Source organism: Pseudonaja textilis, chromosome 15 (assembly GCF_049901715.1).
Source record: "Pseudonaja textilis isolate UNSWEBS1 chromosome 15, rPseTex1.2, whole genome shotgun sequence".
NCBI lineage: Eukaryota > Metazoa > Chordata > Lepidosauria > Squamata > Elapidae > Pseudonaja > Pseudonaja textilis.
The window spans coordinates 11,327,185-11,339,648 of NC_142004.1; the positions used below are offsets into that span (position 1 = coordinate 11,327,185).

Sequence of the window (12,464 nt, forward strand, 5' to 3'; positions counted from 1 at the left end):
GCGGCCCGGTACTGGCATCACGAAATCATCCGCGGCCCGGTACTGGCATCAGCATGCATGGCAAGGCGAGCCAAGTGACTGGCCAGCCAGCCGTCCCCCGCTTCTCCCTGCCACCTTCAATTCCTCCTTTGTACCTGTGTCGATGGGCTTCGCAACGGCTTCGGGATGGTCACTCGGCTCGCCTTGCCTTGGGTGCTGAAAGAATCCTCGCGCCTTAGTTTTGTTCGAAGCCACCACCACCCCCGATGAAACTAAGGCACAAGGATTCTTTCAGCACCCAAACGCCGCTTTCTACCCAGAAAAGCTCACTGGAAGCACTTTTTCATCAAAACAAGATGGCGGCGCCCAGCAAACCAGCGGCCCGGTTGAAATTGTTCCACGGATCGATACCGGTCCCTGGACCAGTGGTTGGGGACCCCTGCGCTAGAGCATTGCATGCCAAAACAATCAGATACAAAGATAGTTCCTTTCTCCTCACCCCCGTGCCATCACTGCTAATGACATAATCCCCACAGCACGGGCCTAAAGATATTTACCCATTATTATTCATCTTCTCGTCTTTCCTATTACCTTCTCCTATTGCTATCTATGGTTTATTACTTCTTGTTGTATATTATGATTAATGATTGTATGAGCTATGACCTATCACTTGTTGTTTGTATGTATTTTGAGAGCTTATGCACCGGAGACAAATTCCTTGTGCCCAATCACATTTGGCCAATAAATAATTCTGTTCTGTTCCATATCATTCTATTCACTACACACTATATCAGGCCCGGCCCTGGTGCATGAAAGTTGGTTCCTGCTGGGCTGCATAAATTGCACCGTGTGCTCTCCTGTCCTGATCCAAGAGCAATCAGGGTTTGCAACCTGGTGTGCCCCAGATGGAGAGATCTTTTAAAGCTTTTTTTCTATACAGAAAAAAGACACTTGTGGGTAAACTACAAAGTGAGTGCAACCTCCGCCCGCTCCCCTTTTAAAGTGAGTTCGTGTTATACTTTTCCCAAAGCCTGTCCCTCCTTAGGGTGGGTTTTTATGTGGAAGGAAAATTCAAAGAAAATAAACTTAGGTCATGCCAGGTGTCACGCAGCCTCTCGTTCTCACCTTAAAAGTTAGCAGGAGCCTGCTTACCAAACACACGTAATTGGCTTGGTCTCAGCCTCTCACCTTCCTGCACCTGTTCTCTGCTGGCTTCCAATTACCTTGCTCCATAAGAGTCAGAATTAATCAGTGAGCAAACATGGGTGACTCCATGGCCTCGAATTCCAGCCACACATGGAACCGGGGCCGCCTCTCACTGCCACCTATCCTACTCTCTGCCCCCCCAGGTTCCCAGGGCCTCTCGATAGCCTCTCTTCACCCCAATGAGCTGAGCTGCTGGCTGGGAAAACTTCCCCGCTGGAGTAGAGATAAGGAGGCCACCTCAGCCTTCGGCAGTCAAGGAGCCTTACGAAAGGGATGCTGTGGAGGAGAGCCCGGACATGTCCCTCCTCTGGGAAACGGCCAATGCACTGCGGCACTTCTTAATGCTGCTTCCGTCGTTAGACACCAATCCTAAGAGACCCTCATGAAGCAGCCGAAGCAACCAGATGTACCAGAACAGACTGGTCACCTTAACCTGCCTAGACAAAGAAGAAGGTTTGACCTGCTGATAAAAGGCTTGTGGGGCCAACACTGGGGATGGTTCTACAGGGAACAACAATTGCACTCAGACTTATATACCGCTTTATGCTGCTTTTCTGCCCTCTCTAAGCAGTTTACAGAGTCAGCATATTGTCCCCAACAATTTGGGTCCTCATTTTACCCACCTCGGAAGGATGGAAGGGTAGGATGCAAAGATTTTTACTACTGGTTCTGTGGGCGTGGCGAGGTGGGAGTGGCCATGTGACTGGGTGGGCATGGCTTTTTTTTTTTTGCATACACACACACACACACACACACACCCTGCGCTCTGTTTTTTTGCCTCTTGGGCCTCAGGGAAGCCTCCTGAGCGAAGCAGTAAGACAGTGAGGGGGATCCTGGCACAGCTGATCATTGGAACAGCTGGTCGTCAGGAGGGAGGGGAAAAAAAGAAATACCAGTTCGGCCAAACCGGTAGCTGTTTTTTTTACTACCGGTTCGCCGAACATGGCCGAACTGGTAGAATACTACCACTGTGCAGGAGATCTTCCCCAAATTGCACAATGGTCTTGAAAGGGCCTTCCCTTCAGATTTTGGGCTCCAGCCTAAAAAGAGGTATTCCTTTAACAAGATCTTGACCATCAGTGGCCATGGTTGAGATGCCCTCTTTCTCTTCCTTCCTTCCATCCCTTCCTTCCTTCTGTCCCTTCCTTCCTCCATCCCTCCCTCCCTTCCCTCCTCCCACTCTTTCCTTCCTTCCTTCCTTCCTTCCTTCCTTCCTTCCTTCCTTCCTTCCTTCCTTCCTTCCTTCCTTCCTTCCTTCCTTCCCTCCATCCCTCCCTCCCTTCCCTCCTCCCACTCTTTCCTTCCTTCCTTCCTTCCTTCCTTCCTTCCTTCCTTCCTTCCTTCCTTCCTTCCTTCCTTCCTTCCATCCTTCCATCCTTACTTCCCTCCCTCCGTCCCTCCCTCCCTCCCTCCCTTTCCAGCAGATCCCTGGGATGACCCAGGCAGTCCCCACCCCCTGCAACCTCCCTTGGGACCTTCATCTTGAGAAGAGGTTGTGTCTCCCCTCACCCACCCAGCAGGGCATGCGCTGCCTTGGGCTTAGGAGCTCCCCTGCTGCCTACCACAAGGATGGGATGCTTTCAATTTCACTGCTCCTGGACTCCAGGGCTTTGGCCAGGCCTTTGCCAACAGAGAATCCTTCTCTGGCTAGCTGGATGCTGGGCTGAAACAGCTCCTTCCAAGGCAGTTTGCCATGCCGTCGGTGGGCCATTTCATAGCCACGGATTTCTCCTGGAACTGCAATGGACAATCCACCTGGAGCAGGCAGAGGACAAAGAGATCAAGATTCCAGCCAGTCCACTCCCCTATCATCTAGGACCATCAACATAATTTTTTAAAAAGTCCCTACATCTAAAAAACATCCAAGTTACCCAGGAGCTTGCTATTCCTGAGACCATCATCTGTGAACTGTCCTTAAATATCACATTTCGGTTCTTACTAGGTTACAGAGCTCCTGATTATGACATCGAACATGCAAACCAGCTAAATACACGACTAACATGGGCAGCATCCTGCCCACACACTTTTATCTTTCTTGGTGACTTCAATCTACCTCATGTTAACTGGACCCTTAATGAATGTACAACTGAACCCATACATGCAACCTTCTACAACGCTATAACAAATCTGGGACTGGAACAACTAGTAACCAACAATACTAGACTTAACAACTGCCTCGATCTCATCTTCTGCAATAGTTTGAATTCAATATACAGAATACAAATTAAAGAACCCTTTTCCAACAGTGACCACAACGTGATTGACTTTTGTCTCAACATATGTCCACACAAAAATCATCACAACGACAAAATCCCCAATTATAACTTCAAAAAAGGCAACTATGATCTTATAAACAACAATCTCTCATCCCTTGATTGGCAATTTCTATTCACTGGATGCAATACTGTTGAAGACCATTACAACATATTTTTACTTGAAGTCAAAAGAGTCATCAAACTATATGTACCAATAACAACTCCAAAAACCAGAAAAAACAGATTACTCATAACAACAAGGAAGTTTCAATCCAAAAAGAGATCACTTTGGCGGAAAAACAAATCTTTTCATACTCTACATAAATGACCTCTGTGATCATATCAAGAGCAACTGTGTTCTCTTTGCTGATGATGTAAAGCTATTCAACACCACAGACAATATTGCTACCCTTCAAAAAGACCTCGACTATGTATCAGAATGGTCAAACGAATGGCAACTTCAAATCTCAACAAATAAATGCTCTGACTTACATATTGACAAAAAAAAAGGAAAATAAAATACAGGCTGAATAGTCAAGACCTTGTTGACGACCCAAACTCTGTCAAGGATCTTGGAGTACTCATCTCTAATGATCTAAGTGCTAGAGCCCACTGTAACTACATAGCCAAAAAGGCGTTAAGAGTTGTTAACCTAATCCTGCGTAGCTTTTTCTCTGGTAATATCACACTACTAACTAGAGCATACAAAATATTTGCTAGACCAATACTCGAATACATCTCATCAGTCTGGAACACACATTACGTATCTGATATTAGCACAGTTGAGAAAGTACAGAAATATTTCACAAGGGGAGTTCTCCATTCCTCTACGCGTTGTAGAATACCTTATGCCACCAGACTTGAACTTCGAGACCTAGAAAACCTAGAACTACGCCGCCTTCAGTCCGATCTAAGTATAGTATATAAAATCATACATTGCAATGTCCTACCTGTCAATGAATACTTCAGCTTCAACCATAACAACACAAGAGCAAACAATAGATACAAACTCAAGGTTAATCACACCAAACTTGATTGTAGGAAATACGACTTCAGCAACAGAGTGGTCAATGCCTGGAATACTCTACCTGACTCTGTGGTTTCTTCCCCAAACCCCAAAAACTTTAACCTTAGATTGTCTACTATTGACCTCAACCCTTTCCTAAGAGGTCTGTAGGGGGTGTGCATAAGTGCACCAATGTGCCTACCATCCCTGTCCTATTGTTTCTTTTATTTTTTTATTTTTCTTATATGTATCCATGTATTCATAACTACGTTTTTACTTATACCTATTATCTTGTAAGCAACTGACTAAATAAATAAATACATACATACATAAATAAATAAACAAACTGAGAGCCCAGAGCTAATTTGCAAGAGTTATTGACTTAAGCAATGCCTTCTTCCTGTTAACCCCTGTTCTCCACTGAGTTTTGTAAGTGTCCAAGAAAGAAGCACTCATTTTGAGTAGAGTTTATAGGTGGTTTGCAGGGAGACATCTTTACGACTTGTACAATCAGTAATTACTCTTAGTTTCAACCACAAAGTCTATCGTTCTAGTTCTTGTTATGCATTTTCAAGGCCAAGAATCATAGGACTAGGAGGGACCTTAAGAAGCCCAACTCTCCTGCTTAGTGCAGGATTAGAGCCTCTCTGATGACCACCCAGCTTAGATAACAGACAGGAAGCTAAAGGTGACTGAGTAGATGCACAGAACCACAGAAGACCCCGAGAACCACAGGAGACCCTTCAGTGAACCTTCTTGCACACAGCGTGTGGTTCTTGCCAGCCAAGCCACCCCACCCATTCCTGAGCCTGGTCCCCTTCAGACTCTCTTGAGGTCCATGGACCCTTGAACCCAAGCTCATGAGGAGGTAGCTCACATGTGCAGCCAGCCAGCGCTGGCGGTGGTGCCTCTTGCTTTACCTTTCTGGGACAGAGCGGTGTTGTTGCCAAACATGTCTCGGGATGCATTCTTGGGCGCTGTCTCCCTGGCGTTAATGATTTCCACTTTCCCTTGGGAAGGTAAGGAACAAGGTAAGGTTCTGCGGCCTCCCTGTTGGCAAGTTAATGCATAAACCCATCCAGCCTTTCTGAGTGACATCTTCAAGGCATAATAATTCCAAGAAAGGTTAACCTCAAGAACAAAAGTCATTGTGGATGCCAAGCCTCTGTGCTGGTTCAGCAGTCAGTCACCACCTATTTCTCTGTCCATCGTTCGACATTGACCTCACTCCTATTTTTTGAAATAGAAGCATTACTTTTCGATAGCTAAGTAGTCAACAGTTGGCCCAGCAGACACGTCTGAGATATGACAGCATCTTATGGGCAATGTCACCAAACAGGAGTAGGGGACGTCTGTCACCAAAAACTCGTTTACCAGAAAAGAAGGCCAGGTTGCTCTACTCCTCATGACCCCAGGCACACCACTACCTCCACCTTGTTCCCAGAAGACTATTTCGTGTTCCAGATAACCTTTTGTGTGCGTCTCTCTGCGAAAAGTCTAACCTTCTACGATGAGTAGGGGTTGAAGCACCCAGATTTTCTCCCCTGACTGGTGGAAGCCATGTGTATCCCTGGAGCATCCTTGAAAATAAACCTACGTAGAGTCTGGCACTTTGCTGGCAGCATGCCAGCTTTCCCTTATATTGGTGAACATTAACCCAAATGAAAAAAGTCATTCAAGGCAACTGAGGTTGCTTCTCACATGCTGTACTACAAATGCACAAATCCCTTCGGGTGGCTGCACACAACCTATTTCAAAACGCCAAACAAGCCAACCCTCCACGCACGTCTTCTGGAATCCCCACATGAGGCTAGCGTTCCTCCTGCCCTGCTTACCCTCTGCTGAGAGGATGGTGAAGAAAAGGCCTCCTCCAATGCCCATGCTGTGGGGGTTCATCAGGCCCATACACAGGAGACTGGCAATGGCAGCATCCACAGCGGATCCCCCTTTCTGAAGGATGTCCCTGCATGAGGTGGAAGAGAAACATCGGTGAACCTTCCCAGGACAGAGGTGTAAAGAGACAGAAGGAGATTACAGCTGGCCAAAGAAGATCCCCAAAACGAGAAGATTCTGCCACTGGTCTCTTGAAAACCAAGACCAGCAACCATGCAGAAATTTGGAGAGGCTTGGAGTCATAGTGGACAATCACTTAAATATGAGCCAGCAGTTTCCTGCAGCTGCAAAAAAAACAAGCGAATGCACTCCTTGGTTATATAAAAAGAGGGACAGAGTCAAGATGACGTGAAGTATGAGTACTGCTTGATAAATCCTTAATAAAAACACACCTGGAATAGTGTATCCTGTTTTGGTCACTACACTACAGATAAAATGGGGAGATTTTGGAAAAAGGTGCAGAGAAGAGCAACAAACATGACTAAGGGCAGAGGTGGGAGTCATCTGGTTCGCATCAGTTCAAGTGAACCAGCTGTTAGCTTGTTGCCCAGTTTGGAGAACTGGCTAATCCCACCTCTGGCTGGGATTTTCCTGCCCAGACCAAATCAGGAGGTTCTGGGAATATGCAGCTGTTGTCCACCTACCTCCCAATGACCGAACAGGGGCCTGCATCCGTAGCCACTGCTGCCTTTGCATAGAGGTGATTTTGTGGCTGTGGGCGCAGCCCAAAGAACAGCCCAACGCCAATTGCGACAGCCGAGAGCAGCGCCGCCAGGATCCCGATCTTCAAGAGCTTCGTGTTCATATTTCTTGAGAAATAAAAGGAGAGGCAGATTAGCAGAAGCGCCAGAGCAGTCAAGGCACAAACGAGGACACTTCAGCCGACAGAGGAACATGCAACCGTCCCCAGATGGCCAAGCATTGGCAGAGGGGTCAGGGCGATGGGCGATGGTGAAGCTTCTTGGGATCAATGGCTTCAGTTGGTGCATTGGCCTCCAATGTCTTGAGGTTTCCTTGTGTTTTTATTCCATTTCTAGAAACGTGACATTGCTCTGGAGCCCCAGAAGACAGAAATACAACCGGTTATTTCAAATACTTAAGCACAGAATGGCTGCAAAGCTCAGGTTGTCATGAAGGCTGTCTAAGGTAACGGTAAAGGTTCCCCTGCATACGTGTACTAGTTGTTTCCAGCTCTAGGGGGCGCTGCTCATCTCCGTTTCAAAGCCAAAGAGCCAGCGCTGTCCGTCGTCATGTGGCTGGCATGGCTAAATGCCAAAGGCGCACGGAGCGCTGTTACCTCCCCACCAAAGTGGTCCCTATTTTTCTACTTGCAATTTTACATGCTTTCAAATCGCTAGGTTGGCAGAAGCTGGAATAAGGAATGGGAGCTCACTCTGTAACACGGTGCTAGGGATTCGAACCGCCAAAATGCCGGCATTTCCAATAGACAAGCTCAGCAGTCTTAGCCACTGAGGCACCGCCTCCCGCTGAAGGCTGTCTAGAAGGTAACAAACATGGGCCCTATGAACAGATAGGAATGCTGACCCTATTTCAAATCACGTTCCCCCTGACCAAATCATCAGCAGATCCCCCTCCTGTAGCCCTCCTGCCCCCCACAGCCCACCCTCTTTTGTGTCTCACTAGGAAGGAAGACCCCCAAAAGAACCAGGGTAGCCTCAAGTCATGACAAGAAGAGATTGTGCCGTCCACTGTGTGGTGCCTCCCGAATGAGGCGCAAGCAGCACGACCCGATATCAGTACAGACCCCACCCCCACCTGCAACCTGAAGTCCAGAGCCTCAGTGCTTCCCCCCTCCCCCCCGCAGAGTGCTGAAGGTGGGGTGAGATGAGGGACTGCAAATGTGCTCTTGTCCCCCTTACCTGATGGTTATATGGAGCAATGTCGGGAAGCAAGCAATCCCAAAGCGATCTACGGGGCTTCCGTCCTTTCCTCCCTCGTGGAATCTCTCTAGAAAGACAAGCGCTGGAAGAAGAAGAGCTGGGGGAACATCAAAGGCTCTCAGGTGTTGGATGGTCTTTCTGCAGAAGGGAGGACAATAGGACAAGCTCAGGGGGGGCAGCAGCCCGAGGCCTGGAGAAGCTCCCTGTCAAAGATTCCCTTCCGTTGGCTCCTGAAGCCCTCGAGCCCCCTCCCCCGCCACACAACTGCCCTGGGTGCAGCTTTCCCTGGAAAGCCTTCACAGGCCAACTTGGGGGTCACTGGGCGAAGTCTCCAGCAGCCGTGGGGAAGAGTCCATCTTGGACCACCAGGGCTCTGAAGTCCAGTTTTCCTGATCAAGGCGAGAGCAGCAGGTCCCCACCAGGCTCACCGTTCCCTGACATGGGTGCCTATGGGCAGTGGTGGGATTCCATTTTTTTTTTTACTACCAGCTCTGTGGGGGTGGCTAGGGGGTGTGGCTAGGGGCGTGGCTTTTTTGCATTTTGCAGCACCCCCTCCCCCCATTGTTTGGGCCTTCTGGGCCTCAGGCAAGCCTCCTGGGGGGGCTTTTTGCTTCCAGAAGGTTTCCCTAGGGCTCAGGAAGGCAACAAATGAAGAGGGGGAGGGGTTTCTCTTGCCTTCCTGGGCTCCAGGGAAGCCTCCTGGGTGAAACGGTAAGACAGCGAGAGGAATCCCGGCACAGCTGATTTGTAGGAACAGCTGATTGTCGGGAGGGGAAAAAAAAAGAAGTACCTTAAGAAGTGACTGGGCGGGCTAGCGTCAGGTGGGCGGGGCGAGTGACTGGGTCAGGAATCAGGAGACCGGGTCGGGGGTGTGTGGCCAGCCAGAAGTTACTACTGGTTCAGTGACCCACACCAAATCTTTGCTACCGGTTCGCCCGAACCAGTGTGAACCAGCTGAATAGCACCACTGCCTATGGGGCTTGGCAGGCCTGCTTTCTCCCAGCGGGGCCTGTTTCAGACAGGCCTTGGCTTCCTGCAGCTTCTCCCTTGCTGAGGCTCAGGGTGAGTCAGCACCAGAGGGTCATTGTCTTGTTGACCCATCGGCCAACTCTTCCCTCCCTGCCAAGTTGGGCTCCTGTTGCTCCTGGTTGGCCTCGCAGAGGACAAGTGACCGAGTGACCAGGCCAGGCGCAGCCTCTGCCTCTCATCTCTCACCTGAATGGAGTTGGGAAAAGGGCAGCACAACCAGCCCACTCTTTTGTGGAAAGGGCCGTTTTATTTCACTCCCCAATGCTCTCTTTGGGACCTGGGCATCCCCCTCTTGGGATCCTGGTGCCTGGGCCTTAGCAAAAACATCTCAAGTTATGCTCTTCATTGATTTCATGTTTGGAAAAATGGATGATGGGACACTTTCCTAAACTGGAGATCAGCTTTTGAACAAAACAGCTTTAGGCATTTGGTTTGTCGCAATGTACTTTGGCAAACATTCAGTTTCAACATTAAAGCAAAAAGCTAAAAAGTCTTGACTTGCGACAGAGAAGTAAAGCTAAACTTACGCATTTATCAAATTTCTAGACCACCAAACACCCTTGCCTGACTCTGGTCTCAATTTGAGGAGCACTAAGACTAAAAATATTTTCCTATGATAGTGTTCGCTATGAATGTTCTTGTTGTTACTTCAGTCACTTAGTACTGGTTTAATATTAGCTACTTCAACCACTAATTTGAAGAACCTTTCTTCAAATGGAGATTCTGTATAATCATGGAAGGGACCTTGACCTAATCCAGCCTTCTACCCAGGGCAGCACCGCCAAATGGCCATCCAGCCTTTGCCTTCCCTCCACGACCCCTCCAGCAACCAAGCTGTCTCCCCACCGCAAGGCTCTCCTGCCAGGCAGCTGCTCTGAGCTGAAGTCATCGGGTGAGTTTTCCCTCCCTTCCCTGCCCCGGTTCTTCTGCTGCCCTCGAGAGCTGTGGGGAAAAAAATCCACACCCTCTTCCTTGGAACGGCCCTTCCAGTACTGCAAGGTTGCCAGAGTTTCACAGGGCAACTCGGGAATAAAATGAGTCACTGAATGAATAAGTTGTGTTCTGGGATCATTTTAAATCCCAGGGACCACTAACCAGTTCTGTGGGTGTGGCCTAATTTGTGGGTGTGGCTTGGTGGTCATGTAACTGGTTGGGCATGGCTTGTATGTAAATATTATAAATATTTATATATCGATTTCTTTTTTATAAAAAAGAGCAACTTTTACCCAAAATCAGACAAAGCGAGCAGGCAGATTGAGTTGCTCACAGATTTATTCGGTAATCTATTTATCTGCCATCGGTGAGTTTATTCTGTCGCATAAAATTTGCTGGCAAGCAAACTCACCAAATTAACTCACAACACACCATGTATGTAAATATTGCATTAAAAAAGAGCAATTTTTACCCCAAATCAGCCAAAAAAGGCAGGCAGATTGAGTTGTTCACAGAATCATTCAGTGATCTATCTATCTGCCATCGGCGACCTGAGTCAGTCACATAAAATTTGCTTGCCGTGAGTCTGCACTGAATAATAGAACCTTCAGTCCTAAGGGAGGTTCGGCTGTGCTTAAAAGCAGAACTGAAGTTCCAAAGACTAGCTAGAAAGCAAGAAATGCAACCATTTCCTGTTTCCTAGCTAATCTAAATCTCATAGCTGATGGTTGGAAAAATAGCAATTTAGCAGGCAAATTTGCCAGGTAAGGAGGGAGTAGGCGGGGAGGGTTCCCGCGGGCCATGTGGGCGCGCAAGCCTTGTGTTTCTGCACAGCCTGGATTAATTTCTCTGGGGGTGAGATTTCTCTGTGGCCCACCAAAATTTTCTCATGGCCCACCAGTGGGCCACAGCCCACCGGTTGGTGACCGCTGCTCTAGCATGCCTGGGCGTGAGAAGCGCTCATCCTCCCACCAAATGTTCCTCCAGAACGTCTGATTGCATCAGGACCAGAATCCCTGCTAGTCATTTCCACAAGCCCTCAGCTGATCACCGCCCTTGGCCTGAGCAGGCCTTCCTTGCTAGAGACGTCATTGGGCCCCGGGTGGAAACGGAGCTCCTGGCCCTTCCCGGCCTTCGTGGCTCAGGAAAATCCCTCCATGCAAAATGGACGATGGAAAACTTGAAGCACTTTTGATGCTGTGATTTCTTTCAAACTCAGGAGGGAAATTCCTTGTTATAGTTCAAATTCTTCTTTTAATAGAAGCCACAGCTTTGAGCACCAAGCAACTCTAGTATTCCCTGGCTGATATAATTTAACCTTTCCTTTCCTTTTAACTTGAAATGTTTTGAAAAAGGATATTCCCCTATCAGTATGGCTTTATACTGAATCTATAGTGACATTCTTACCTTGTACGTTTTCCTTAACAGAGATATATATTATGGTTGGGCTAGAGTCGTTAAAAGTTGGCCTTTCAGCCAGAGACTCTTTGATATGGGATCTCCTATAAACATCTGGCTCACAATTCCTGTCCCTCCCACCCCTGGCTTTAGTCTGGGTTGAGAACCTCCTTGTTGTAAGCATTTCATAACATCTGTGGTTTTTCAGTCCCCACAACTGTTTGCTTAGACATCTTCCTACCACATTTCCCAGAAAACCTACGATGAAGGCTCTCCCATCTGCCCTGCCAGTCCTTAATCTCTCAGGTTGGCCAACCCGAAGTTGGCATGACATCCACCGGCAGAGAAAAGGGGATGAGCAAATTGGGTGAAGAACTGTTTGTGCCCACCGGGATCTGTTTCCCACAAGATTTATTGGCAATCTTTCTCTGTGTTAAGGGGGTTGGTCGATGTGAAATTAATTTTGGTTGAGCACAAACTTACCAAATCTGCAGATGATACTAAGCTGGCAGGAATAGCCAACACCCAAGAAGATAGGCTCAAGATCCAGGTGGATCTTGACAGACTGGAACTCTGGGCCATAGCTAACAAAATGAAATTCAGTGTAGAGAAAAGTAAAGTCCTACACTTAGGCAAGAAAAACCAAAAGGACACATATAGACTGGGTGAAACCAGGCTCAATAGCGGTAACTGTGAGAGGGATCTTGGAGTCTTAGTGGACAACCAGCTAAATATGAGCCAGCTGTGTGCAGCGGCAGCCAAAAAAGCCAATGCAATCCTAAATTACATTAACACAGGGATACAATCAAGGTCAAGGGAGGTACTAATCCCACTCTATAAAGCCTTAGAAAGGCCACACCTAGA

The 12,464-nt window shown here is 47.9% G+C and overlaps 1 protein-coding gene across 5 annotated transcripts in view; it reads right to left on the reverse strand.

The window, feature by feature from the left end:
- LOC113447032 (glutathione hydrolase 1 proenzyme) overlaps window positions 1–12,464 on the reverse strand; it is a 31,647-nt gene that overhangs the window by 14,616 nt on the left and 4,567 nt on the right. For 4 of the 5 annotated variants that reach the window (XR_003375572.2, XR_015739639.1, XM_026717010.2 and 1 more), the window contains exons 2-6: window positions 8,220–8,378; window positions 6,984–7,148; window positions 6,282–6,409; window positions 5,367–5,456; window positions 2,748–2,940 (exon numbers count right to left, since the gene is read on the reverse strand). Coding sequence is in view for 3 of the 5 variants with exons in the window: in XM_026717010.2 (XP_026572795.2) it covers window positions 2,748–2,940; window positions 5,367–5,456; window positions 6,282–6,409; window positions 6,984–7,144 (572 nt within the window). In the remaining 2 variants the exon portion in view is untranslated. The remainder of the gene's footprint in view (window positions 1–2,747; window positions 2,941–5,366; window positions 5,457–6,281; window positions 6,410–6,983; window positions 7,149–8,219; window positions 8,379–12,464) is intronic. The other variant, XM_087913526.1, reaches the window with a different exon arrangement.